General features: G+C 35.7%; 1 protein-coding gene across 1 annotated transcript in view; it reads left to right on the forward strand.

Annotated features, from left to right (window-relative positions):
• LOC128652337 (acetylserotonin O-methyltransferase-like) overlaps nucleotides 1-16,072 on the forward strand; it is a 73,718-nt gene extending 57,646 nt beyond the window's left edge. The window contains 2 exon segments of the mRNA XM_053705273.1: nucleotides 11,452-11,574; nucleotides 15,861-16,072. Coding sequence (XP_053561248.1) covers nucleotides 11,452-11,574; nucleotides 15,861-16,072 — 335 coding nt within the window.
• The last annotated feature ends 9,832 nt before the right edge of the window (nucleotides 16,073-25,904 follow it).

Below are 25,904 nucleotides of genomic sequence, written 5' to 3' on the forward strand. Positions count from 1 at the left end.
ATAACCTCAAGATTGTAAAAATTATTTTCTTTCATGTAATTGGCAAGAGTCCATGAGCTAGTGACGTATGGGATATACAATCCTACCAGGAGGGGCAAAGTTTCCCAAACCTCAAAATGCCTATAAATACACCCCTCACCACACCCACAATTCAGTTTTACAAATGTTGCCTCCTATGGAGGTGGTGAAGTAAGTTTGTGCTAAGATTTCTACGTTGATATGCGCTTCTCAGCATTTTTTGAAGCCTGATTCCTCTCAGAGTACAGTGAATGTCAGAGGGATGTTAAGGGAGTATCACCTTTTGTATGCAATGGTTTTCCTCACAGGGATCTGTTTCATAGGTTCTCTGTTATTGGTCGTAGAGATTCATCTCCTACCTCCCTTTTCAGATTGACGATATACTCTCATATTCCATTACCTCTACTGATAACCATTTCAGTACTGGTTTGGCTATCTGCTATATGTGGATGGGTGTCTTTTGGTAAGTATGTTTTCATTACTTAAGACACTCTCAGCTATGGTTTGGCACTTTATGTATTTATATAAAGTTCTAAATATATGTATTGTACTTATATTTGCCATGATTCAGGTTTTCAGTATATTTCCTTTTGCAGACTGTCAGTTTCATATCTGGGAAATGCTTTTTTATGAAAATGTATTTCTTACCTGGGGTATAGTCTCTTTTTCAAATTGACTGTCTTTTAAATTCACGGGCAGAATTAGGCTCGCGAGGGCGCAAAATGCCAAAGTTTATTGCGTCATTCTTGAACTTACGTTCATTGACGCAAATTCGTCATTTCCGGCGTCTTAGTTGACGCCAAGTCCTTCACAAGGTTGCGTCATCTGACGCGAGTGTGACGTTTTTGGCGCCAAAAAAAATATTTTTCTGTTTGTTGTGCGTCATACTTGGCGCTAAATATTTTCATTATTTAAGACCCCATTTTTATTTGCCTCTTGCCTTTTTTCTATGTCAAAGGGCTATGCTGTTTGCATTTTTTCCCATTCCTGAAACTGCCATATAAGGAAATTGATCATTTTGCTTTATATGTAGTTTTTTTTCTCTTACATTTGCAAGATGTCTCAATCTGATCCTGTCTCAGAATTCACTGTTGGATCCCAGCTGCCTGATAACTGCACTACCAAAGCTAAGTGCATTTGTTGTAAACTTGTGGAGATTATACCTCCAGCTGTGGTTTCTAATAGTTGTCATGATAAACTTTTACATGCAGAAAATGTATCCATCAGTAGTAGTTCATTACCTGTTGCTGTTCTCTCAACATCTAATGTACAAGATATACCTGTAAATTTAAAAGAATTTATTTCTGATTCTATTCAGAAGGCTTTGTCTGCCTTCCCGCCTTCTAATAAACGTAAAAGGTTTTTTAAAACTTCTCATAGAGTTGATGAAATTTTAAATGATCGGCAACATACTGATTTATCCTTCTCTGGTGAGGATCTATCTGATTCAGAAGATCCTGCCTCAGATATTGACACTGACAAATCCTCTTATTTATTTAAAACAGAGTATATTCATTCTTTATTAAAAGAAGTGTTGATTACATTGGATATGGAGTAAACTAGTCCTCTTGATATTAAAACTAGTAAACGTTTAAATTCTGTTTATAAACCTCCTGTGGTTATTCCAGATGTTTTTCCAGTTCCTGGTGCTATTTCTGATATGATTTCTAAAGAATGGAATAGGCCTGGTACTTGTTTTATTCCTTCTTCAAGGTTTAAAAAATTGTATCCTTTGCCAGCAGTTAGATTGGAGTTTTGGGAAAAGATCCCCAAAGTTGATGGGGCTATCTCCACTCTTGCTAAACGTACTACTATTCCTAAGTACTTCTTTTAAAGATCCCTTAGATAGGAAACTTGAATCTTATCTAAGGAAGGCTTATTTATATTTAGCTCATCTTCTTAGATCTGCAATTTCTTTGGCTGATGTTGCAGCTGCTTCAACTTTTTGGTTGGAAACTTTAGCGCAACAAGTATCAGATCATGATTTGTCTAGCATTGTTAAGTTGATTCAACATGCTAATAATTTCATTTGTGATGCCATTTTTGATATCATCAAAATTGATGTTAGATATATGTCTTTAGCTATTTTAGCTAAAAGAGCTTTGTGGCTCAAATCTTGGAATGCTGATATGACATCTAAATCCAGATTGCTTTCTATTTCTTTCCAAGGTAATAAATTATTTGGTTCTCAGTTGAATTCAATAATTTCAACTGTCACTGGGGGGAAGGGAATTTTTTGCCTCATTATAAAAAACCTGACGGTAAATCTAAAGCTTCTAACCGTTTTTGTTCCTTTCGACATAATAAGGAACAGAAATTTAATCCTTCCCCAAAGGAATCTGTTTCCAATTGGAAGCCTTCCTCAAATTGCAATAAATCCAAGCCTTTTAAGAGATCAAAGCCAGCCCCCAAGTCTGCATAAAGGTGCGGCCCTCATTCCAGCTCAGCTGGTAGGGGGCAGATTAAAATTCTTCAAAGATGTTTGGTTCAGTTCGGTCCAAAATCTTTGGATTCAGAGTATTGTTTCTCAGGGGTACAGAATAGGATTCAGAGTAAGACCACCTGTGAGAAGATTTTTCCTCTCACACATTCCAGCAAACCCAGTAAAGGCTCAGGCTTTCCTGAAGTGTGTTTCAGACCTGGAGTTATCAGGGGTAATCATGCCAGTTCCATTTCAGGAGCAGGGCCTGGGGTTTTATTCAAATCTATTCATTGTCTCAAAGATTGAAAATTCATTCAGACCAGATTTGGATCTAAAGATTTTGAATCGATATGTAAGAGTACCAACTTTCAAGATGGTGACTATAAGGACTATTCTGCCTTTTGTTCAGCAAGGGTATTATATGTCCACAATAGACTTACAGGATGCATATCTTCATATTCCAATTCATCCGTATCACTATCAGTTCCTGAGATTCTATTTTCTAGACAAGCATTACAAATTTGTTGCTCTTCCTTTTGACCTAGCAACAGCTCCAAGAATCTTTTCAAAGGTTCTCGGTGCCCTACTCTCTGTAATCAGAGAGCGGGGTATTGCAGTGTTTCCTTATTTGGATGATATCTTGGTACTCGCTCAGTCTTTACGTTCTGCAGAATCTCACGTGAATCAACTAGTGTTGTGTCTTCAAAGACATGGTTGGAGGATCAATTTACCAAAAAGTTATTTGATTCCTCAGACAAAGGTAACCTTTTTAGGTTTCCAGATAGATTCAGTGTCCATGACTTTGTCTCTAACAGACAAGAAACGTTTGAAATTGGTTGCAGCCTGTCGAAACCTTCAATCTCAGTCATTCTATTCAGTAGCTATGTGCATGGAAGTTTTAGGTCTTTGTGTGCTGAACCAATGGTGCAGGGATCATACAAGGATATCACAATTAATATCCTTAAATCCCAATGTTCGACTTTCTCTGACTTGGTGGTTAGATCACCATCGTATAATTTTAGGGGCCTCTTTCTTTCATCCAACCTGGACTGTGATCACAACAGATCCGAGTCTTTCAGGTTGGGGAGCTGTTTGGGGATCTCTGACAGCACAAGGGGTTTGGAAATCTCAAGAGGCAAGATAACCAATCAATATTTTGGAACTCCATGCAATTCTCAGGGCTCTTCAGTTTTGGCCTCTGTTGAAGAGAGAACCATTCATTTGTTTTCAGACAGACAATATCACAACTGTGGCATATGTCAATCATCAGGATGGGACTCACAGTCCTCAAGCTATGAAAGAAGTATCTTGGATACTTGTTTGGGTGGAATCCAGCTCCTGTCTAATTTCTGCGGTTCATATCCCAGGTATAGACAATTGGGGAGCAGATTATCTCAGTCGTCAGACTTTACATCCGGGAGAATGGTCTCTTCACCCAGATGTGTTTTCTCACATTGTTCAGATGTGGGGGCTTCCGGAAATAGATCTGATGGCTTCTCATCTAAACAAGAAACTTCCCAGGTACCTGTCCAGGTCCAGGGATCCTCAGGCGGAAGCAGTGGATGTGTTGATACTGCCTTGGTGTTATCAACCTCCTTATGTTTTCCCGCCTCTAGTTCTTCTTCCAAGAGTGATCTCCAAAATCATCATGGAGCAATCGTTTGTGCTGCTCGTGGCTCCAGCATGGCCTCACAGGATTTGGTATGCGGATCTTGTTCGGATGTCCAGTTGCCAACCTTGGCCACTTCCATTAAGGCCAGACCTTCTATCTCAAGGTCCATTTTTTCATCAGGATCTCAAATCATTAAATTTGAAGGTATGGAAATTGAACGCTTAGTGCTTAGTCATAGAGGTTTCTCTGACTTAGTGATTAATACTATGTTGCAGACTCGTAAATCTGTTTCTAGAAAGATTTATTATCAAGTTTGGAAGACTTATATTTCATGGTGTTCTTCTCATAAATTTTCCTGGCATTTTTTTAGAATTCCTAGAATTTTACAGTTTTGTCAAGATGGTTTGGATAAAGGTTTGTCTGCAAGTTCCTCGAAAGGACAAATCTCTGCTCTTTCTGTTTTATTCCACAGGAAAATTGCTAAACTTCCTGATATTCATTGTTTTGTACAGACTTTGGTTTGTATCAAGCCTGTCATTAAATCAATCTCTCCTCCTTGGAGTCTTAATTTGGTTTTGATGGCTTTGCAGGCTCCTCCATTTGAGCCTATGCATTCTTTGGACATTAAACTACTTTCCTGGAAAGTGTTGTTCCTTTTGGCCATCTCTTCTGCTAGAAGAGTTTCTGAATTATCCGCTCTCTCTTGTGAATCTCCTTTTCTGATTTTTCATCAGGATAAGGCAGTTTTGCGGACTTCATTTAAATTCTTACCTAAGGTTGTGAATTCTAACAACATTAATAGAGAAATTGTTGTCCCTTCTTTGTGTCCTAATCCTAAGAATTATTTGGAGAGATCTTTACCTTCTTTGGATGTGGTGAGAGCTCTGAAATATGTTGAAGCCACTAAAGATTTCAGGAAGACTTCTAGTCTATTCATTTTCTTTTTTGGTTCCAGGAAAGGTCAGAAGGCTTCTGCCATTTATTTGGCATTGTGGTTAAATCTTTTGATTCATCAAGCTTATTTGGAGTCGGGTAAAGCCCCGCCTCAGAGAATTACAGCTCATTCTACTAGATCAGTTTCCACTTCTTGGGCTTTTAAGAATGAAGCTACGGTTGATCAGATGCAACGCAGCATCTTGGTCTTCTTTGCATACATTTACTAAATTCTACCATTTTGATGTGTTTGCTTCTTCGGAAGCAGTTTTTGGTAGGAAAGTTCTTTGGGCAGCTGTTTCAGTTTGATTCTTCTGCTTATGATTTAAGTTTTTATTTTTATTTTTTGAGAATAAACTTATATTTGGGTTGTGGATTTTTTTTTTTAGCGAAATTGATGTTTTTATTTTGTCCCTCCCTCTCTAGTGACTCTTGCGTGGAGTTCCACATCTTGGGTATTGCTATCCCATACATCACTAGCTCATGGACTCTTGCCAATTACATGAAAGAAAATATAATTTATGTAAGAACTTACCTGATAAATTAATTTCTTTCATATTGGCAAGAGTTCATGAGGCCCACCCTTTTTTTTGGTGGATATGATTTTTTTCTATAAAGCACAATTATTTCCAAATTCCTTTGTTGATGCTTTTTACTTTCTTTATCACCCCACTTCTTGGATATTCGTTAAACTGAATTGTGGGTGTGGTGAGGAATGCATTTATAGGCATTTTGAGGTTTGGGAAACTTTGCCCCTCCTGGTAGGATTGTATATCCCATACGTCACTAGCTCATGGACTCTTGCCAAAATGAAAGAATTGAACTTATCAGGTAAGTTCTTACATAAATTATGTTATTGTGTTACTGTGATAGTCCACCAAGCTATTTAAATTTATGAAATGTTACAAAAACATAAAGTGATTATAACCAGAGGAGAAAAATTATTCTGAAAATGTATGCAATTCAAAATTTATTTAAACCATTGGGAGTAATATAGGAATTGAACCTTGGTCTTAAAGGTTCATAAGATGGCTAAATTTATGTCTTAGCATTCTGAGCTAACAGGATTATTCTAAACCTTTAGATTTTTTATTAATATTAACAACTAGTTGTGTTGTACAGAAAAATTTATAAAATAGCATCTACCTGGAATCGAACCAATGTTCTCAATCTTAAAATGACTATATTACTGTCACAACACACTAGACTAATTGAATTTCTGAAATAAGTAAAAGGTATAGAGTAATTGTAACTAGAGAGGAATTTTATTCTAAAAAGTGATGCAATTCAAAATCTTTATTTAAACCATTGTGAATAAACGTGTTTAGATCAAAGATCCATTTAATTTCCAATCTACCTAAGATCGCATTAATGCCCCCACCCCTCCAATGCAATTGGGCCTTTTGGATACCGATATGTAATATTATATGTTTAGGATCACAGTTGTGTTTTCTTTTAAAGTGATCAGATAGTGCATGTTTATCAAAACCTTTTTTGATATTATATACTGTACATGCTCCCTAAATCTAACTGAACGTTTTCTAGAGGTTCTTCCAATATAGATGAAATTGCAAGAACATTTTTATAAGTAAATAACATTATTTAAATTACATGTGATCATTTGTCTTATCTCGTATTGTTTATCGTTACCCATTGTTAGAGATCTAATATTCCTCTCTTGTGAAGAGAATTCTTTACAGCCTATACATTTCCCACATCTGTAGAAACCTTTTAGATTTTCTTCTAACCAATTCTCTTTGTTCTTATCTTTGAGAAACATTCGTTTTTTAAAAAGTTCCAAGGGTCTTTGTCTTTTTTGGAAACCTTTTTTACCTACAAACCTAGTATCCTATCACAGATATACAGATTATATATTAATGATCTGGAAGGGAACAGAGGGAGATCTTAAAACTTTCTTGGAATCGCTTTAATGTTAATGACTGGCAAATCAAACTAAATTGGGAAAGTAGTCAAGAAACATAAATTTTTTTTTGCATTTATCCATATATATTGAAAATGGTATGTTAAAAACTAAAACTTATTTTAAACCTGTAGATGTCAATAGTTACATTCAATTAGATAGCTGTCATCTTTACAACTGGCTAAAAAATATCCCCAAAAGCCAAATAAGCAGACTGCAAAGGAATTGTAGTGATAACTGTGTTTTTTACGAACAATCTAAACACTTTAAGACTAAATTTATAGAAAAAAAGTATCCAGAGCAAAAGAAATAGACCAAGAAAAAAAAGAGACCTTTTTGAAATATGACAAAAAGAACGACAAGTTTGAATGCATTGAAGGGCAAGTAGGACCTATAATCTTAGATTATTGTGCCCAAAATAAAGAAATAAGGAACATCATTAATAGATATTGGGACATACTTAAAAAAGATTATGGTCTGAGAGATATTATACAGGATAAACCATTTATAGTTTTTAAAAGAGTACACAATATAAAGGATACAATTACTAGAAGTTTTCTCAAAGATTAGAACAAAAAGAATTGGTTAGAGAGAAAATCTAAAAGGTTTCTACTGATGTGGGAAATGGGCTGTAAAGAATTCTCTCCACAAGAGAAGAATATTAGATCTCTAACAATGAGTAATGATAAACAATACAAGGTAAGACAAATGATCACATTAAATTCAAATAATGTTATTTACTTATTAAAATGTTCTTGCAAATTAATCTATATTGGAAGAACCTCTAGAAAACTTTCAGTTAGATTTAGGGAGCATGTATATAATATCAAAAAAGGTTTTGATAAACATGCACTATCTGATCACTTTAAAAGGAAACACAACTGTGATCTTAAACATACAAAATTACATATGGGTATCCAAAAGGCCCAATTGCATTGGAAAGGTGGGGGCATTAATGCGATCTTAGGTAGATTGGAAATGAAATGGATGTTTGATCTGAACACGTTTATTCCCAATGGTTTGAATAAAGATTTTGAATTGCATCACTTTTTAGAATAATATTCCTCTCTCGTTACAATTACTCTATACCTTTAACATGTTTCAGAAATTCTAATAGCCTAGTGGGTTGTGCCAGTAATTCAATCATTTTAAGATGTTGAGGACATTGGATCAATGCTATATTATAAATTTTTCCGTACAACACAACTAATTGTTCATATTAATAAAAAATCTAAAGTTACAGAACAATCCTGTTAGCTCAGGATGCTAAGTCATATATTTAGCCATCTTATGAACCTTTAAGACTGAGGTTCAATTCCTATATTACACCCAATGGTTTAAATAAATTTCTAATTGCATAATTTTTCAGAATAATATTCTCCTCTGGTTATAATCACTTTGTTTTTTGTAGATTTCATAAATTTAAATAACCTGGTGGACTATCACAGTAACACAAAAATAATTTTTACAATCTTGAAGACATTGGTTCGATTCCAGGTAGATGCCATTTTATGAATATTTCTGTATAACATAATTATTTGCTAACACTAGTAAGGAGTCTATAGCTTAAGTACTATCATGTTAGCTCAGGATGTAGAAACAGAGGTTCGATTCCCATATTTACCTTTTAGATTTATAAGGTTTAATTGAACGTTTTATTTAATTTTGAATTTTTATGTTTGTTTATTATGTATAAATGAATTGTATTTGATAAGATGCCAATTATATATATTTCTGCTATGTGGCAAAAGTATTTTTCTTAATTGAATCAATAAGACATAAGGAAACTGTCAAAACACCTGCATAAGAATCCAGAACCCAATCAGAAGTGGAGTTACAACTATAAAACGTCATCAGGAACATCTTGAAGTCATCCTTGAAAAAGCCAAGCTGTGACTGATGAAACATACGTTGGAGTAGTGACGTCAAAAAAGGGGTGGAGCCTTATTTTTACCGGACTAACAGAGCAATCATTGGACATTGTGATACACACAGTCTTTTGCTTGTAGTAGTCTATGATTGGGACAGTCTCATTGTAGATGCCTTTTGACTTGTTTTTAATTAATTTGTTATACTTTTTAACCACTTCTGATTCATCCTTTGGAGCTGGAACATCCTTCTTTGCCTTGCCTCCTATTAGGAGCTTCCTGTACCTATATATCTAGACCCTGATTTTGAAGCTCTAGACAATGTGAGTACCTTTCTTGCTTCTGCTATACATTTCACAGAACTTTACTATATGTGTTTTCTTCTTTTTTTTTCCCCTGAGGTTCACCTGCTGAGCATTACCACCGTGATAACCTGGGACTTTTATCCTTTTTTGTGCACCATCACTTTTGTTTTTGTATTTTATTATTTCTTATATTGTGAGTTAAGCAAATTTATACATTGTTTTTTTGTTCTTTTGTATGTTAGCATACTTGTATTCTCTGTAAGTGTGCATGTTTTATTTTGCACCTCCTGGTTTGTTTTTATCCTACTTGGAATTTTCAATAAATTAACTTTTACTTCACCCTTGCCTACGGTACACATCGTCTTTTGCCTTCTCTACATGGACCAGGTAACCGTAGGCTAAGGGATCTCCCGGATTGCCTCTGACATAGAGCGAAATTAGCTCTGTGATTCCGCTCTCCTGATTGGCTTTTTACATCACGTGACCGGACACACCTCCTTCAGCTCTTCACTACGCCGCTACGAATGCTGTGGATGCAGGCGGCTCTTGAGTGATAGAACGCTTACTTTTCTGGCCTGGATTCCGGTTTGAACACCTTGATGCAGTGAGTCGATACGGCTATAAGCTGTGAGCATAGCTTGCTTTTGTTGTTCTCCCGCTGGAGTGATAAATTCAAGCTTCTTCTAATCTCATGGCTGACACACACATATACTGGAGGCTCCCCGCACAGATACTATCCGTACTGTTTCCACTCAGGGAGATTTGTCTACTACTTACTGACAACCTTAAGGGGCATTAATCACTTTGTGTGACATATATTCCGGTTTAGTCCATAAGTGTATACTCCTTCTACTTTGACTCATTATATATCCATAGGAATAGATACATAGGTATATACAGATAAATATAGTTATATATATATTTGCAATAAAAAATAACATATTCCTTTAAGTAAAGAGCATCGAATCTGAAATATTAACAGTATATATACAGTAAAACACAAAAACACAATATATATAAATGCATACGTACACATATTTAGACATGTATATATACATTTTAGCCCTTTGCAGTCAAACTCTTTGTCATATACCATATACCTTTGAACCCTTATAACTTTTTATATTTAAGTGAATAATTGATGATCAGAAAGTGTTTATAGGAGTGTAACTGTAATTTTAATTGTATTTATGTTGTGTTTGGTTCAACTTTTGTTAACACACTATCCTCTATGCGTTTTAAATTGCGATAACCCATCAAGCGTAAAATGTGATTGCACACTCGCGTTTACTTTTAACTTGTAATATGAGCGCTATTTCTTTTGAGCCCAAAAAGACAATATCACTTGTGCGCATAGTTAGTGCACCACTTGTAATCTAACCCTATTTACCATCAATGTTATATTTTGGGAAGTAATGAAAACATAATCTGATTGAAAAGGAATTTATATGATAATGTTCTTCTATACATAATAATATATACATTTATAATATACATTTATAGTATGTGACTCTTCTAGCTTGGTATGGACAAAATATGCAATCCCACACTGCAACAGCCATACTAACACCCAAGGACACTACTATATAATGCCTTCACTGCAATGCCCTCACTAACTTCCAAAGACCTCCCCAAAAGTTACACTCTGCACACACCCCCGAGCACCTAACTACCCCATCAAAAACTAAAACGACTCAGAATTAAATAAAAAAAAAAAGCACAGTAAGTAAAACCAATAACATTTTGAATTAAGTCTAATTGAAAACAAAAATCTTCAGCCACTTCTGGATAGTCAGCAACAAGTCCCTAAGGGTCCTGCTCGAGCCCACTGTATGGTTCTCGTTCATTGTTCCCTCTAATTTATAGAACAGCCCTGATCTTTTATCAAATTAACCATTCAGGGTGGGTGGGGGGGGGCTTACTGTCAATATAGATCCCTTAAAGTTTTCTGATAGGTTATGTAGATCAAGAACTGTAGGGAAAAGGGGCACTGTCTCTCCATGGTGTAGGGGCTTCTATGGGAAGTGATAACTGTTGTAAACACATTGAAGCTGTCCCTTTATGACTTGACTATCAATATCTTTTTTTTTTGTCTGTATTTGGATGTGGTTTTGTTTAGATCCTTCAGTGTATCTAAAGCAGTTACCTCTTCCTCTTAAAGATTTGTAAAGTATGCATTTTGAAGACAACAATGACAAAACCAACATTTAAGAAATGGTTTAATGCTTGTGCTCAAGCTAATTTACCCCTTCTTCTCCACAAGGTCGAGTAGAAATAAAAATGATATATATTTTTTTTATAGCCAATATTTTATGGATTTTAATTGTTATGACTGTTTAAGTGGCATTGTTTCTGTTTTTTTTCTTTCAAAGGGGACTTCTTTAATGACAATATTCCAGAAGCAGATCTTTTTATTCTGGCTAGGATTATTCATGACTGGAATGAAGATAAATGTCTACAGTTGCTGACTAAAATATATGAATCATGCAGACCTGGTGAGTTTGTTTGCAAAATAGACAATTGTTCTAGTGATTTTAAAGTTATATTAAACTGATAGGCATAGATTACAAGTGGGGCAGTATTTTGTGTGAGATTTCTAGTGTAAATTGTGCCAATAGAATCAGCCAATAGAACGCAATCATTTTTTCTACCTTAATTCCGATTGACTGATAGAATTCTATCAGCAAATTGGAATTGAAGGGACGCCATCTAGGATGACGTCACTTAAAGGTACCATCATTTAGTAAGAAGACTCCGGATGAAGAGGATGCTCCGCGTTGGATGTCTTGAAGATGGACCCTCTCCGCGCTGGATGAAGACTTCTGCCCGTCTGGAGGACCACTTCTGCCCGGTTGGGTGAAGACATCTCACGGTAGGGTGATCTTCAAGGGGTTAGTGTTAGGTTTTTTTTAAGGGGGGATTGGGTGGGTTTTAGAGTAGGGTTGGTTGTGTGGATGGTGGGTTTTAATGTGGGAGGGTATTTTGTACTTTTTTTTTTTTACAGGTAAAAGAGCTGATTACTTTGGGGCATTGCCTCGCAAAAGGCCCTTTTAAGAGCTATTTGTAATTTAGTGTAGGGTAGGGCTTTTTTATTTTGTTAGGGGGATTAGAGTAGGTGTAATTAGTTTAAAAATCTTGTAATTATTTTATTATTTTCTGTAATTTAGCGTTTGTTTTTTTTTCGTAGTTTAGATAATTTTATTTAATTGTAATTAATTGTATTTAGTTTAGTTAATTTATTTAATTATAGAGTAGTGTTAGGTGTTAGTGTAACTTAGGTTAGGTTTTATTTTACAGGTACTTTTGTCTTTATTTTAACTAGGTAGTTATTAAATAGTTAATAACTAATAACTATTGTACCTAGTTAAAATAAATACAAAGTTGCCTGTAAAATAAAAATAAACCATAAGATAGCTACAATGTAACTATTAGTTATAATGTAGCTATTTTAGGGTTTATTTTACAGGTATTTAGTTTTAAATAGGAATCATTTAGTTAATTGTAGTAATTTTATTTAGATTTATTGTAATTATATTTAAGTTAGGGGGGGTTAGGGTTAGACTTAGGTTTAGAGGTTAATACATTTTAATATAGTGTCGGCGACGTTGGGGGCGGCAGATTAGGGGTTAATAAATGTAGGTAGGTGGCGTCGATGTGAGGGACGGCAGATTAGGGGTTAATAATATTTAACTAGTGTTTGCGATGCGGGAGTGCGGCGGTTTAGGGGTTAATATATTTATTATAGTGGTGGCGATGTCCGGTTTGGCAGATTAGGGGTTAAAATATTTATTTTATTGTTCGTAATGTGGGGGGGGGGGGCTCGGTTTCGGGGTTAATAGGTAGTTTATGGGTGTTAGTGTACTTTTTAGCACTTTAGTTAAGAGTTTTATGCTACGGCTTTGTAGTGTAAAACTCTTAACTACTGACTTTAAAATTGCGGTACCAGACTTGACAGGAGAGGGTGTACCGCTCACTTTTGGTCAGACTCGTAATACCGGAGCTATGCAAGTCCCATTGAAAATATAGGATACGCATTTGACGTAAGTGGATTTGCGGTATTTCCGAGTTTGGCCAAAAAAGTGAGGGGTACACCTGTCCCTGCAGGACTCGTAATACCAGCGGGCGTTAAAAAGCAGCGTTAGGACCTCTTAACGCTGCTATTTAAGGCTAACGCAAGACTCGTAATCTAGCTGCATGTTTTTTGGTTTAGAAGCTAGATAAACAGTATAAGATATAATCCTGCATAAAAAATGTCTGTGGTTTTTACTGGTCATAATAGTAGGTTTTGTAACCATTTCTAGCATTGAAACCAATGACTAACTTCTTGTCCACTTTACCGATTGTGGACTAGATTACAAGTGGTGCACTAATTTGTCGCACACTCGCAATCTAGCAAATTCACCTACTTGCGGCCGTGCAATAACTAACCAGCCATTACAAGTGGCTGTAACACAACAAAATGCAACTTGATTCATAATAAAATGCTGTAACACAACAGCATTTCATTTTTAGACTAGAATGTCCATTTTTATCTATTTTTTCAGCTTTTTTTTTTGCTCCTTTGACTTCTATGGGGGAATAGGTCATTGCATGCACAATATTCTTAGTTCGGCTTTTTACTCTCAGGTTAGCGCACAAGCAATTGATTTTTACTTTCAACTTGTAATACAAGCGCATCCCAACGCACGCAAAAAGCTTACTTCTAGCACAGTTAACGCTCGAACAGGATTGTTAAATAGTGCTCCACTTGTAATATGGCCTCATGCAAAAAAAAATATAATAATGCAAGATTGAGTATTGAAATTTGTTGGTTAAAATGTTAAACCAAACCAAACTTATTCAGTGCACCCTATACCATCAATGAGAAACAAAAGTAGCACACTCATTCTGCTCGTATTACAAGTCAGTTAATAAAGCACTTTTACAAAATACCACTTTATCTTTGAACTATTAGTGTGCATTCAAAAACATTAAAGGTGTACAGCAAAGAACTTAAAGGGCCATAATACCCAAATGTTTAAACACTTGAAAGGGATGCAGTATAGCTGTAAAAAGCGGAATAGAAAATATCACCTGAACATCTCTATGTAAAAAAGAAAGATATTTTACCTCAAAAGTTCCTCAGCAGCCACCTCCCATTGTAAAGGATTTCTAAGCAGCATATCAGTATGTCTGTCCCGGGACAGCGGAAGGGGCGAGCTTATGTGCACTCTCATCTTATTTCCCTATTCAGTTTAAAGGAAGTTTGTTATGAAATCTCATGAGAGTTAAGTGAAATCTCATAAGATCACAGTAAAAGAGTTCATGACCTCAGCACTGCTGATGCTGATTGGCTGCTGTTCATTTCTTCATTTTTTTATTTTTTTTTACCTGCAGCTGGGCTGCAGCTGAGTATAACTTTTTACACAGAATTTACTATGCTGAGCTGAGGAGATTGTGAGGTAAAATATCTTGATATTTGATGCTCAGGTGATATTTTCCTGTCAGCTTTTTACAGGTATACTGCATCAGTTTCAAGTGATTTAGTATTATGTCCCTTTAACCAAAAATCTCTAAGCACTCATATAATTTTTTTGTCTGAGAGAAAAATTGTTCCTGTGCTAACTGACATGATTAGTGTAACGCTAAGTATACTACTGGGCTTAAATACTTATTTAGCGCTGCGGAATCTGTTGGCACTCTACACATATTCAATAATAATTATATATATATATAAATATGAATTATTCACTTCTTTATTCACTTATTTGTATCTTTGATGCACCCTGGTCAGAAATATATCTGAGTCTGGATGAGTTTGTGAGAGTGCAATCTTCAAATTGGATGGATATATAGATATTTAGAGAGAGATTTAAAAATGTCCTTCAAAATCACTTTTTGAGACTTTAGGCCTTATGATCTAAAGCTCTCTGGGTTGGCAAGATTATTAAAGACTGCTCGCAACTCCTTCTATTTCCCTGGTGGAATGATCTTTTTACCATGCAAAACATGGTCTCGCTAAGTAAATTTGTACTTTAAACATCATATAAAATCATAACAAAATTCTTAACCAAAAATATAAAATGTGTATGTAAATTACTCAAGAATAAATTGAATGAAATATGTACAGCGTACATCGTACACTGTATGTGCAAAAATCACTTCAAAATTCATACTTAAAAGTACAAAATACAAAGCATAATTGTTTTTTTTTCCCGTAAAATAGGCTGAACATGGGCATTCCATGGGTGTATATGAAATTGCCACTTTAATCCCATTGTAATTCTGTTTAGATTTTTTTATACTACAGATCTCAGTTTTTTCTTGCAAATGTAGTGAGTTTTTCTCAAAACACTCAAAATACTTATATAACCCTAACAGAAAAACACATGTATACGAAAATGCACCTCCTGCTCACTGCTAACTTCGCTCTAGCAGAGCGAAGTGTCCCTATTCAGCGAGCTCCATTACTTTCAATAGGAGCCATCTTGCCACTTGCAGGAACTGCCCCTTTGTTATGACCATTCCACCAGGACAGCCCCTGCGAGGGTCAGCAAGAAAAAAACACATCTGAACCCTCGAAGTTTAGATCATCGAGCCCTAATAAATACATCATTCAGAATTCACATTCAAACTATTTTCTATGCAAATGGATATACTATTCTCATAAATTTCATGGATTTACTTACATGTACTGCACAATTGATTGCCACATATTTTTTACTGTTATTTGTGTTGCAATTAATATAGTCTGATGTTTATTTAATGTTCCTAATGCCTAGATATAATGTTCTTTTGAAAGGAGGCGGAGTGCTGTTGGTTGAAGTACTCCTCAATGAAGACAGAAGTGGTCCCTTAATTTCCCAGCTGTACTCTTTGAACATGTTGGTGCAGACAGAAGGGAAGGAGAGAACTCCATCTGAATACAAGAAGCTTCTAACAGCCTCTGGCTTTAGGGATGTTCAAGTGAAATCAACTGGAAAAATATATGACGCTGTTCTTGGTAGAAAATAAACGTATGTGTCCTGTATTGTTTTCATTTTGACACAGCACATTGTTATAAAAAGTGACAATTTTATTTTTTTCCATCATATTTTTTGACAAACTAGATATAATTTTGCTTCAAATGTATATTTATTGAGAGTAGCTTTAAAAAAAACTATTGTAATTATGCAGCTAATAAACTTATTTCAGCTAAAGACATGGGGGCCTATTTAAGAACGTGCGACATGATCCAATATACCGATCGACCGCTAGCAGGGGGTGTTAATCATCCCGATCGTATTGGATTGGGTAAATTTCTGGCGATGTCTGTCCGCCACCTCAGAGCAGGCGGACAGCCTGAAGGCTCGCCAGAAACATAGGGCATCAAGCTCCATACGGAGCTTGATAAATAGGCCCCATGGAATAGAAGCAGTTTTATTTTATTTTTTACTAAAGTACTATTTGAAAAGGACTGATTAAAAAAATCTGCAGTATTCTTGGAAAAAAATATGTCTTACAAACTTTTAAACAAAATGGTAAAAAAAAAGGAAACCAAACAAAAAATGGCTGCAATTTTATATGTTTAAAAAAAATAATATATAATCTACTCAGCAAATAAGTTTATCTCGTCTCCCCCTATTAGCCCTCACAGTGAAAATTTTTATTTTAAAATAAACAGGATATACACACCTCACACCTGAGATGCCACCTTTTAATGTAAGTAAAAGACTCCTCCCCTTCCTGTTACCTTTTTATTCTGTCTTCCAGACAGGATCAACAGAGATCCTTAAGACTCTTAATCATTTTACAGATTATAGATATATATTTTAGAAAGCACTATTGAGGTTGCTATATATTTGTATATCATTTACATGGGTGTATTTATGCCTAAAGTCAAAGTGACTAAGGTGGGACTTCAGACAAGAGCAGATTTTTTTGGGGGGCGGTAACAGAATTTTTTTTGTGGCACAGTGTAGTTAAAGAATACTGGAGGAAAAAACTTTAGAGTCTGTGGAAGCAGTTCCTTTCAGAGGACAGTAGATTTAAAAAGAGGTAGTAAAGCTCTCACTACTGTTTCTCTCCTAGGCTCTAATTGAAGGCTATGTGCAGACATGTGTAGCCATTTACTAGTTGAGTAAAATGGCTTAGGGGTGGACTGAGTGAAGCACAATTTAGCGCTTATTGTGCTCGCCGTTTTGCACTAGTTTTAAAAGTTGAACATAAAAAGTTTACACGTGAGCATAAACACAAAATGTGCAAAAAATATATCACAACCACATTAACTTCTCCCATAGAAGACAATGGAACGCGTAAACTGAAACACCTAACACCTATACTCGCTTGCTAACCCGACAGAAGTTACAGTCCTATGTTCGTCACATACAGAACAATGTACTTTTTATTGTAAATACACACACATATATATATATATATATATATATACACACCTGTATCTGTATGTCTATTCCTAATGATATATAGGTATTGATATGTATTTTACATGAACAATATCCGATATATATAGAAATATATATTTAAAGGGACAGTCTAGTCAAAATTAAACTTTCATGATTCAGATAGGGCATGCAATTTTAAACACCGTTCCAATTTACTTTTATCATCAAATTTGCTTTGTTCCCTTGGTGGTATTTTTGAAAAGCTAAACCTAGGTAGGCTCAAACTGATTTCTAAAACCTTGAAACCGCCTGTTAGCTCAGAGCATTTTGAAAGTTTTTCACAGTTAGACAGTACTATTTCATGTGTGTCATATAGATAACATTGCACTCACTCCCGTGGAGTTATTTAGGAGTCTGCACTGATTGGCTAAATGGCATGTCTGTCAAAAGCACTGAGATAAGGGGCAGTCTGCAGAGGCTTAGATACAAGGTAATCACAGAGGTAAAAATTATAATTATATTTATATAACTGTGTTGGTTATGCAAAACTGGGGAATGGGTAATGAAGGGATTATCTATCTTTTTAAACAATAAAAATTCTGGTGTAGACTGTACCTGTAATAATACAAAGTACATTATTTTCTATATGAATAACATAGGAATGTAAAATATGCATCTTACACATTGGGTTTCACGATTTAGGGCCAAATTATGAGTGGAGCGCTTCCTTAGGCTCCAACGGGAGCCTAGTTCTCATGCCAATAGTCACGGCAGAGAGCCTAGTGCAGCGAAGAAGGGTATGTAGCACAGTGGTGGGCAAAAAAGTTTAAATATATCTATTTAAGCATATAGATATATATTTAGAATAATAACACAGTCCCTATAGACCGCAATATAAAGGCACTTTTTAGTGCCATTTTTTTTTTCTAACATCTCACATCCGCACACTTTAACCCTTTAAAACTGCTTTGTGCAGTTATTAAAAAAAATTATAAAGATGGTACTATTTTTTTTATTTTTTTTTATTGAGGAACTCTACACATTATTTTGGGGGAAATTGAGGGACATTTATTTCATTAACCAGAGGTCTGACCTCTAGTTAATGAAATATAGCACTAAGTGCTACCGTGAGATTGCTACAGCATTGACCAGTCATTTGTAATGGCTGGTTATTTAACATGCTCCTGAAAAATAGCGAATTTGCCCCTTTACCGGCTCACATTACATTTGCGCTTCTCTTGTAATCTGGCCCTTAGATTTGAACGCGGTCGGGTTAGCTCTCAAGTAATCTTAAGGCACATTATTGAAAAAATACATTTAAAATATTTAAAAAAAAAATTTGTTAAAAATGATTAAACATACTGTAAAATATATAGATTTATTATATGGATTATTTAGAATATTTTACATTATATTTAACAATTTTAAATAATTTTAAAAAATATTTTAGATGTAATATTTCAATAATCCGTTTTAAGATTACTAAAGTTTCATGTGCGCTAACCCAACCTCATTAAATCTAAATCACATAGAAAAAAAAATACTTTTTATTATTAAATGTATATTGCTATATATATCTGCTACTGTTCAAGTAAAATACATATTTATACGTATATATTTATAGGAATAGATATACAGGTATGGGTATATATAGAAATATGTATTTACAATAAAAAAACATTATCCTTTAAGTGAAGAACATTGGAATGTGAAATATGTACAGTAAATTTATAGTAAAACATAAATGCATAAATTCATATGTACACACATATAAACATAATGCTGCTGAAATTTGTCTAAAAAAAACCTTACATTGGAAATCCCAGTGCCAAACTCCATATATATATTCATTCTCAGGCCCTGATATTCAAAACCTCTCTGCTCAAGTGAGATCTTCTAAAATGATCCTTTAGCACTGCGAGATCCCTAGTGAAATTTTCAAAAGGTAGATTTTGTTTTGCTTCTCCAAGGGGCAACTGGAAAGGTTAGTAACCGCATCTGGCCAAATGGGATGCGGTGACTAACCTTTCCAGTTGTGATTTTATCTTAGCTGTGAGCTAGCTGGTGAGTGCTGGGTGTTTCTATGTGTTGTATTACTTTTTATTTGTAATCTCCCTTGGTTCTTGCACCCATTCCGGACTGGGGTTAACTGCCTGTGGCTCTGGTGACATCACAGCTTTTTTGGAGTGCTATTTAGCACCCAGGGCTGGATGGTACTGAGTCACAGGATGTGTACCTGATCCGGTCTTGGAGTGCAGTTCCCTTCCATGTTTTGTATTTTCTATGGGTGATTACAGCCACCTGTGCACCCCTTCTTTGTTCTCAGTTTGTTTAGCTTTGTGAGCTCGCATGATGGTGTGTCTGTGTTAGGGACTCAGGCTAAGGAAAGGACCTTGACGTGGTGCCTGAGCTTTCCCATTTGGCCAGATGCGGTGACTAACCTTTCCAGTTGTGATTTTATCTTAGCTGTGAGCTAGCTGGTGAGTGCTGGGTGTTTCTATGTGTTGTATTACTTTTTATTTGTAATCTCCCTTGGTTCTTGCACCCATTCCGGACTGGGGTTAACTGCCTGTGGCTCTGGTGACATCACAGCTTTTTTGGAGTGCTATTTAGCACCCAGGGCTGGATGGTACTGAGTCACAGGATGTGTACCTGATCCAGTCTTGGAGTGCAGTTCCCTTCCATCTTTTGTATTTTCTATGGGTGATTACAGCCACCTGTGCACCCCTTCTTTGTTCTCAGTTTGTTTAGCTTTGTGAGCTCGCATGATGGTGTGTCTGTGTTAGGGACTCAGGCTAAGGAAAGGACCTTGACGTGGTGCCTGAGCTTTCCCATTTGGCCAGATGCGGTGACTAACCTTTCCAGTTGTGATTTTATCTTAGCTGTGAGCTAGCTGGTGAGTGCTGGGTGTTTCTATGTGTTATATATATATATATATATATATCGATTTATCAAGCTCCGTATGGAGCTTGATGCCCCTTGTTCCCCGTGAGCATTCCATAACTTGCCCACCTGTTTTGAGTCGGCGGACAGAAATCAACCTGATCAAATACGATCGGGTTGATTGACACCCCCTGCTAGTGGGCAATTGGCCGCAAATCTGCAGGGAATGGCATTGCACAAGCAGTTCACAAGAACTACTGGTGCAATGATAAATCATAAATATCAATGTGCAGTGAACGTGATATGCTATGTCGTATCATGTCTGCTCACACATTAATAAATATACTCCTTTTTCTTTTGAATATTTAGTGAGTTCAGCCCTTGGTGGCCAAAATGTGGCCAAGATTTAAAGATCTCTCATTTTGTGGATTCAAATTGAATCCCCCAAAATGTTTAATTATACATTGTAAAAATAATTTGTAATGTATTTTATCATATTTTTGCATTCTTTTTTCCTGAAAATTAGCTCTAAAAATGGTATTTTCTTCCAATTCCCACAAGAGGTTGAAATGCATACCCTAGAATTGTGATTCAAGTTTATAACTTTTGTTCTTAAAAAAAAAAATATTGACTTTTATAGAATTCAGATGGATAAGAGAATTTCTTGATAAAAAGGCTCTATACTTGAACTCAAAAGAATACTTAATTCTCAAGAGTCAACAGTCATACATTTACAAAGTATTCCATGCTTGGGTGGGTTTATATATTTATATATTTGCACTATACATTTATTGACAAAAATGCTTTCAGTAAAAGTTATTATTGATTTTTGGCAACAATTTTCTCTTCACGTGCATGTGAAGCATTGCTAGATATTCTCAGTTAACCAACATTTTGAATACTGCAGCTGCTCAGATCACCAGTGGGGTTTGTATCAATACATTGAGTCATTTCCAGATGATACAAGCACCTTAGGCTCTCTGAGCTAATGCTCGCCTAGATTACAAGTCTTGTGTTAGGGTTAAAAAGCAGCGTTGAGAGGTCCCAATGCTGCTTTTTAACGCCCGCTGGCATTATGAGTCTGGCAGGTACAGGTGTACCGCTCACTTTTTTTCCGCGACTCGAGCATACCGCAAATCCTATTACATCAATGGTGTATCCTATCTTTTCAATGGGATTTTCCTAACGCCAGTATTACGAGTCTTGGAAAAAGTGAGCGGTACACCCTCTCCTGTCAAGACTCCTACCGCATTTAAAACTCAGTAGTTAAGAGTTTTATGGGCTAACGCTGTAACATAAAACTCTTAACTAAAGTGCTAAAAAGTATACTAACACCCATAAAAACCAATTAACCCCTAAACCGAGCCCCCCCCCCACATCGCAAACACTTAAATACATTTTTTAACCCTCGTCTGCCGACCGGACATCGCCGCCACTGTAATAAATATTAACCCCTAAACTGCACTCCCGCCTCGCAAACACTAGTTAAATTTTATTAACCAATAATCTGCCATCCCTAACATCGCTGACACCTACCTACATTTATTAACCCCTAATCTGCCACCCCCAATGTCGCCGCTACTATATTTAATGTATTAACCTCTAAACCTAAGTCTAACCCTAACCCTAACACCCCCCTAACTTAAACATAATTTAAAATAATCTAAATAAAATTACTACAATTAACTAAATTATTCCTATTTAAAACTAAATACTTACCTATATTTTACATACAACTTTGTATTTATTTTAACTAGGTAGAATAGTTATTAAATAGTTATTAACTATTTAATAGCTACCTAGTTAAAATGAATACAAATTTACCTGTAAAATAAAACCTAACCTAAGTTACAATTACACCTAACACTACACTATAATTAAATTAATTCCCTAAACTAACTACAATTAAATACAATTTAAATAAATTATCTAAATTATGAAGAAAAAAAAACACTAAATTACAGAAAATAATAAAATAATTACAATTTTTTTAAACTAATTACACCTAATCTAATCCCCCTAATAAAATAAAAAAGCCCCCCAAAATAATAAAAAGCCAGACCCTATACTAAATTACAAATAGCCCTTAAAAGGGCTGTTTGTGGGGCATTGCCCCAAAGTAATCAGCTCTTTTACCTGTAAAAAAAAAATACAATACCCCCCCAACATTAAAACCCACCACCCACACACCCAACCCTACTCTAAAACCCATCCAATACCCCCTTAATAAAACCTAACACTAACCCCTTGAAGATCACCCTACCTTGAGACATCTTCACCCCACCGGGCAGAAGTGGTCCTCCAGACGGGCAGAAGTCTTCATCCTATCCGGGCAGAAGAGGACCTCCAGATGGGCAGAAGTCTTCATCCAGGCGATATCTTCTATCTTCATCCATCCGGAGCGGAGCGGGTCCATCTTCAAGACATCCGACGCGGAGCATCCTCTTCATCCGACGACTAAATGACAGTACCTTTAAGTGACGTCATCCAAGATGGCATCTCTTCAATTCCGATTGGCTGATAGAATTCTATCAGCCAATCGGAATTAAGGTAGAAAAAATCCTATTGGCTGATCCAATCAGCCAATAGGATTGAGCTTGCATTCTATTGGCTGTTCCAATCAGCCAATGGAATGCAAGCTCAATCCTATTGGCTGATTGATCAGCCAATAGGATTTTTTCTACCATCTTGGATGACATCACTTAAAGGTACCGTCACTTAGTCGTCTGATGTCGGATGAAGAGGATGCTCCGCGTCGGATTTCTTGAAGATGGACCCGCTCCGCTCCGGATGGATGAAGATAAAAGATGCCCCCTGGATGAAGACTTCTGCTCGTCTGAAGGTCCTCTTTTGCCCGGATAGGATGAAGACTTCTGCCTGTCTGGTGGACCACTTCTGCCCGGTTGGGTGAAGACGTCTCAAGGTAGGGTGATCTTCAAGGGGTTAGTGTTAGGTTTTATTAAGGGGATATTGGGTGGGTTTTAGAGTAGGGTTGGGTGTGTGGGTGGTGGGTTTTAATGTTGGGGGTATTGTATTTTTTTTTTACAGGTAAAAGAGCTGATTACTTTGGGGCAATGCCTTGCAAAAAGCCCTTTTAAGGGCTATTTGTAATTTAGTATAGAGTAGGGCTTTTTATTATTTTAGGAGGCTTTTTTATTTTATTAGGGGGATTAGATTAGGTGTAATTAGTTTAAAAAAAAGGTAATTATTTTATTATTTTCTGTAATTTAGTGTTTTTTTTGTAATTTAGATAATTGTATTTAATTGTATTTAATTGTAGTTAGTTTAGGGAATTAATTTAATTATAGTGTATTGTTAGGTGTAATTGTAACTTAGGTTAGGGTTTATTTTACAGATAAATTTGTCTTTATTTTACTAGGTAGTTATTAAATAGTTAATAATTATTTAATAACTATTGTACCTTGTTAAAATAAATACAAAGTTGCCTGTAAAATAAAAATGAACCCTAAGCTAGATACAATGTAACTATTAGTTATATTGTAACTATCTTAGGGTTTATTTTACAGGTAAGTATTTAGTTTTAAATAGGAATAATTTAATTAATTGAAGTAATTTTATTTAGATTATTTTAAATTATATTTAAGTTAGGGGGGTGTTAGGGTTAGACTTAGGTTTAGGGGTTAATATATTTATTATAGTGGCGGCGACGTTGGCGACGGCAGATTAGGGGTTAATAAGTGTAGTTAGGTGACGGCGATATTAGGGGCGGCAGATTAGGGGTTAATAAATATAATGTAGGTGTTGGCGATGTTGGGGACAGCAGATTAGGGGTTCATAGGTATAATGTAGGTGGCGGCGGTGTCCGGAGCTTCAGATTAGGGGTTAATAATATAATGTAGGTGTCGGCGATGTCGGGGGTGGCAGATTAGGGGTTAATAAGTGTAAGATTAGGGGTGTTTAGACTCAGGGTTCATGTTAGGGTGTTAGGTGTAGACATAAAATTTATATCCCCATAGGAATCAATGGGGCTGCGTTAGGAGCTGAACGCTGTTTTTTTTGCATGTGTTAGGTTTTTTTCAGCCGATTCTGCCCCATTGATTCCTATGGGGAAATCGTGCACGAGCATGTTCAGCCAGCTCACCGCTACCGTAAGCAGCGCTGGTATTGAGGTGAGATGTGGAGCTAAATTTTGCTTTCCGCTCACTTTTTTGCGGCTAACGCCGGGTTTAAGAAGACCTGTAATACCAGCATTGTTTGTAGGTGAGCAGTGAGCATAAACTGAGCGTTAGCACCGCGAGCCTTACCGACAAAAACTCGTAATCTAGCCGGCTGTGTTTAAAATGCTGGTGCACGTGCGTACTTAAATACACATTTGAAACCGCTATAGCTTTTATTAAAAACATTTTTGCTAATACATCTATATTACAAAAATGCTTCTATTCAAAACTGAAATGTATCCATGTGGATTCCAATTCTGGTTGGAATGTCCCTTTAATTTATAAAAATCAAGAAGAAGGGAAAACAATAAACTCCTTAACACTTTCAATTGCACCTGGATAAACAGTGGTTGTAGTAAATGGACCTGTGTGATTAATGGGACAGTGTACTGTCATTTTTTATCCTCTTTAATGTGTTACTAATGATCTATTTTACCTGCTGGAGTATTATAAATTGATTACAAATGTTATTTAGCTTTATTTTGTCATTTGAAATAGATGCGTTTGCTTGTTGTATCCCCACCTATTCTGAACATTTTAATATTTAAGTATTCACTATGGAAAAGCTGTATAAATAGAACCCCAGTGGGGGGTCATAGAGATAAGTACTCAAATGTTGTTTTTCACTTGTTCTCTCTAATAATGCAAACAGAAATGACAGAGTGATAATTTAAGGAGAATTGATAACCATGCAAGCTCAAACCATTTTAATAGGTTGTGGTTTCAAAGAGAAAAAACAGATAGTTCAAAAAAATAAACCTAAAGGAAATATTTCCCATTCATTTTATACTCTTCATCTGTTATAACGAGTCACTAGAAACACATTAAGGGGAATCAAGTTTTACATGCACTGTCACTTTGAAGATTCTAGCAGTCTCATTTTCAGGTTTATATCCTCCCCTTTTTGTGAATTAAGACCTCTGCATGTTCTATTCATTCATTTACTTCTCATCATTGAGAAAGTGCCAGAGGTTATAAACTTGTCAGATTTTGCCTTTTTAATGTCATGCACTTGTTTTTAAATATGTATGCAATGAAGGACTTAGTTTGACTTAAAAGAAAGCATAGCCCTGCTGAACAGTGTTTACAGAAAGGTCCAGGAAAGTCTAAATGATAAACACTTAAATGACTGATGGGCCCACTAAAAATATTTATCTTCTTAAAAAACAGATTTGCAAATTAACCACTAGAGTGCGCAACCTCACCATAGTTCCTCATCAAACTTTCCACTCTATCAAAAAAATAAAATAAATATGACTAAACTAATGCATAATAAAGGAACATTTATCAGTAGTCAACATATTTATTGTTATAAAACATCTTACTGTGTTTAAAGGGACATTCCGGTCAAAATTTAAATGTGCATAGATGAATTAAATTTTTGAATAGGAACATTTGCAATAT

Source organism: Bombina bombina, chromosome 3 (genome assembly GCF_027579735.1).
Source record: "Bombina bombina isolate aBomBom1 chromosome 3, aBomBom1.pri, whole genome shotgun sequence".
NCBI classification, from domain to species: Eukaryota; Metazoa; Chordata; class Amphibia; order Anura; family Bombinatoridae; genus Bombina; species Bombina bombina.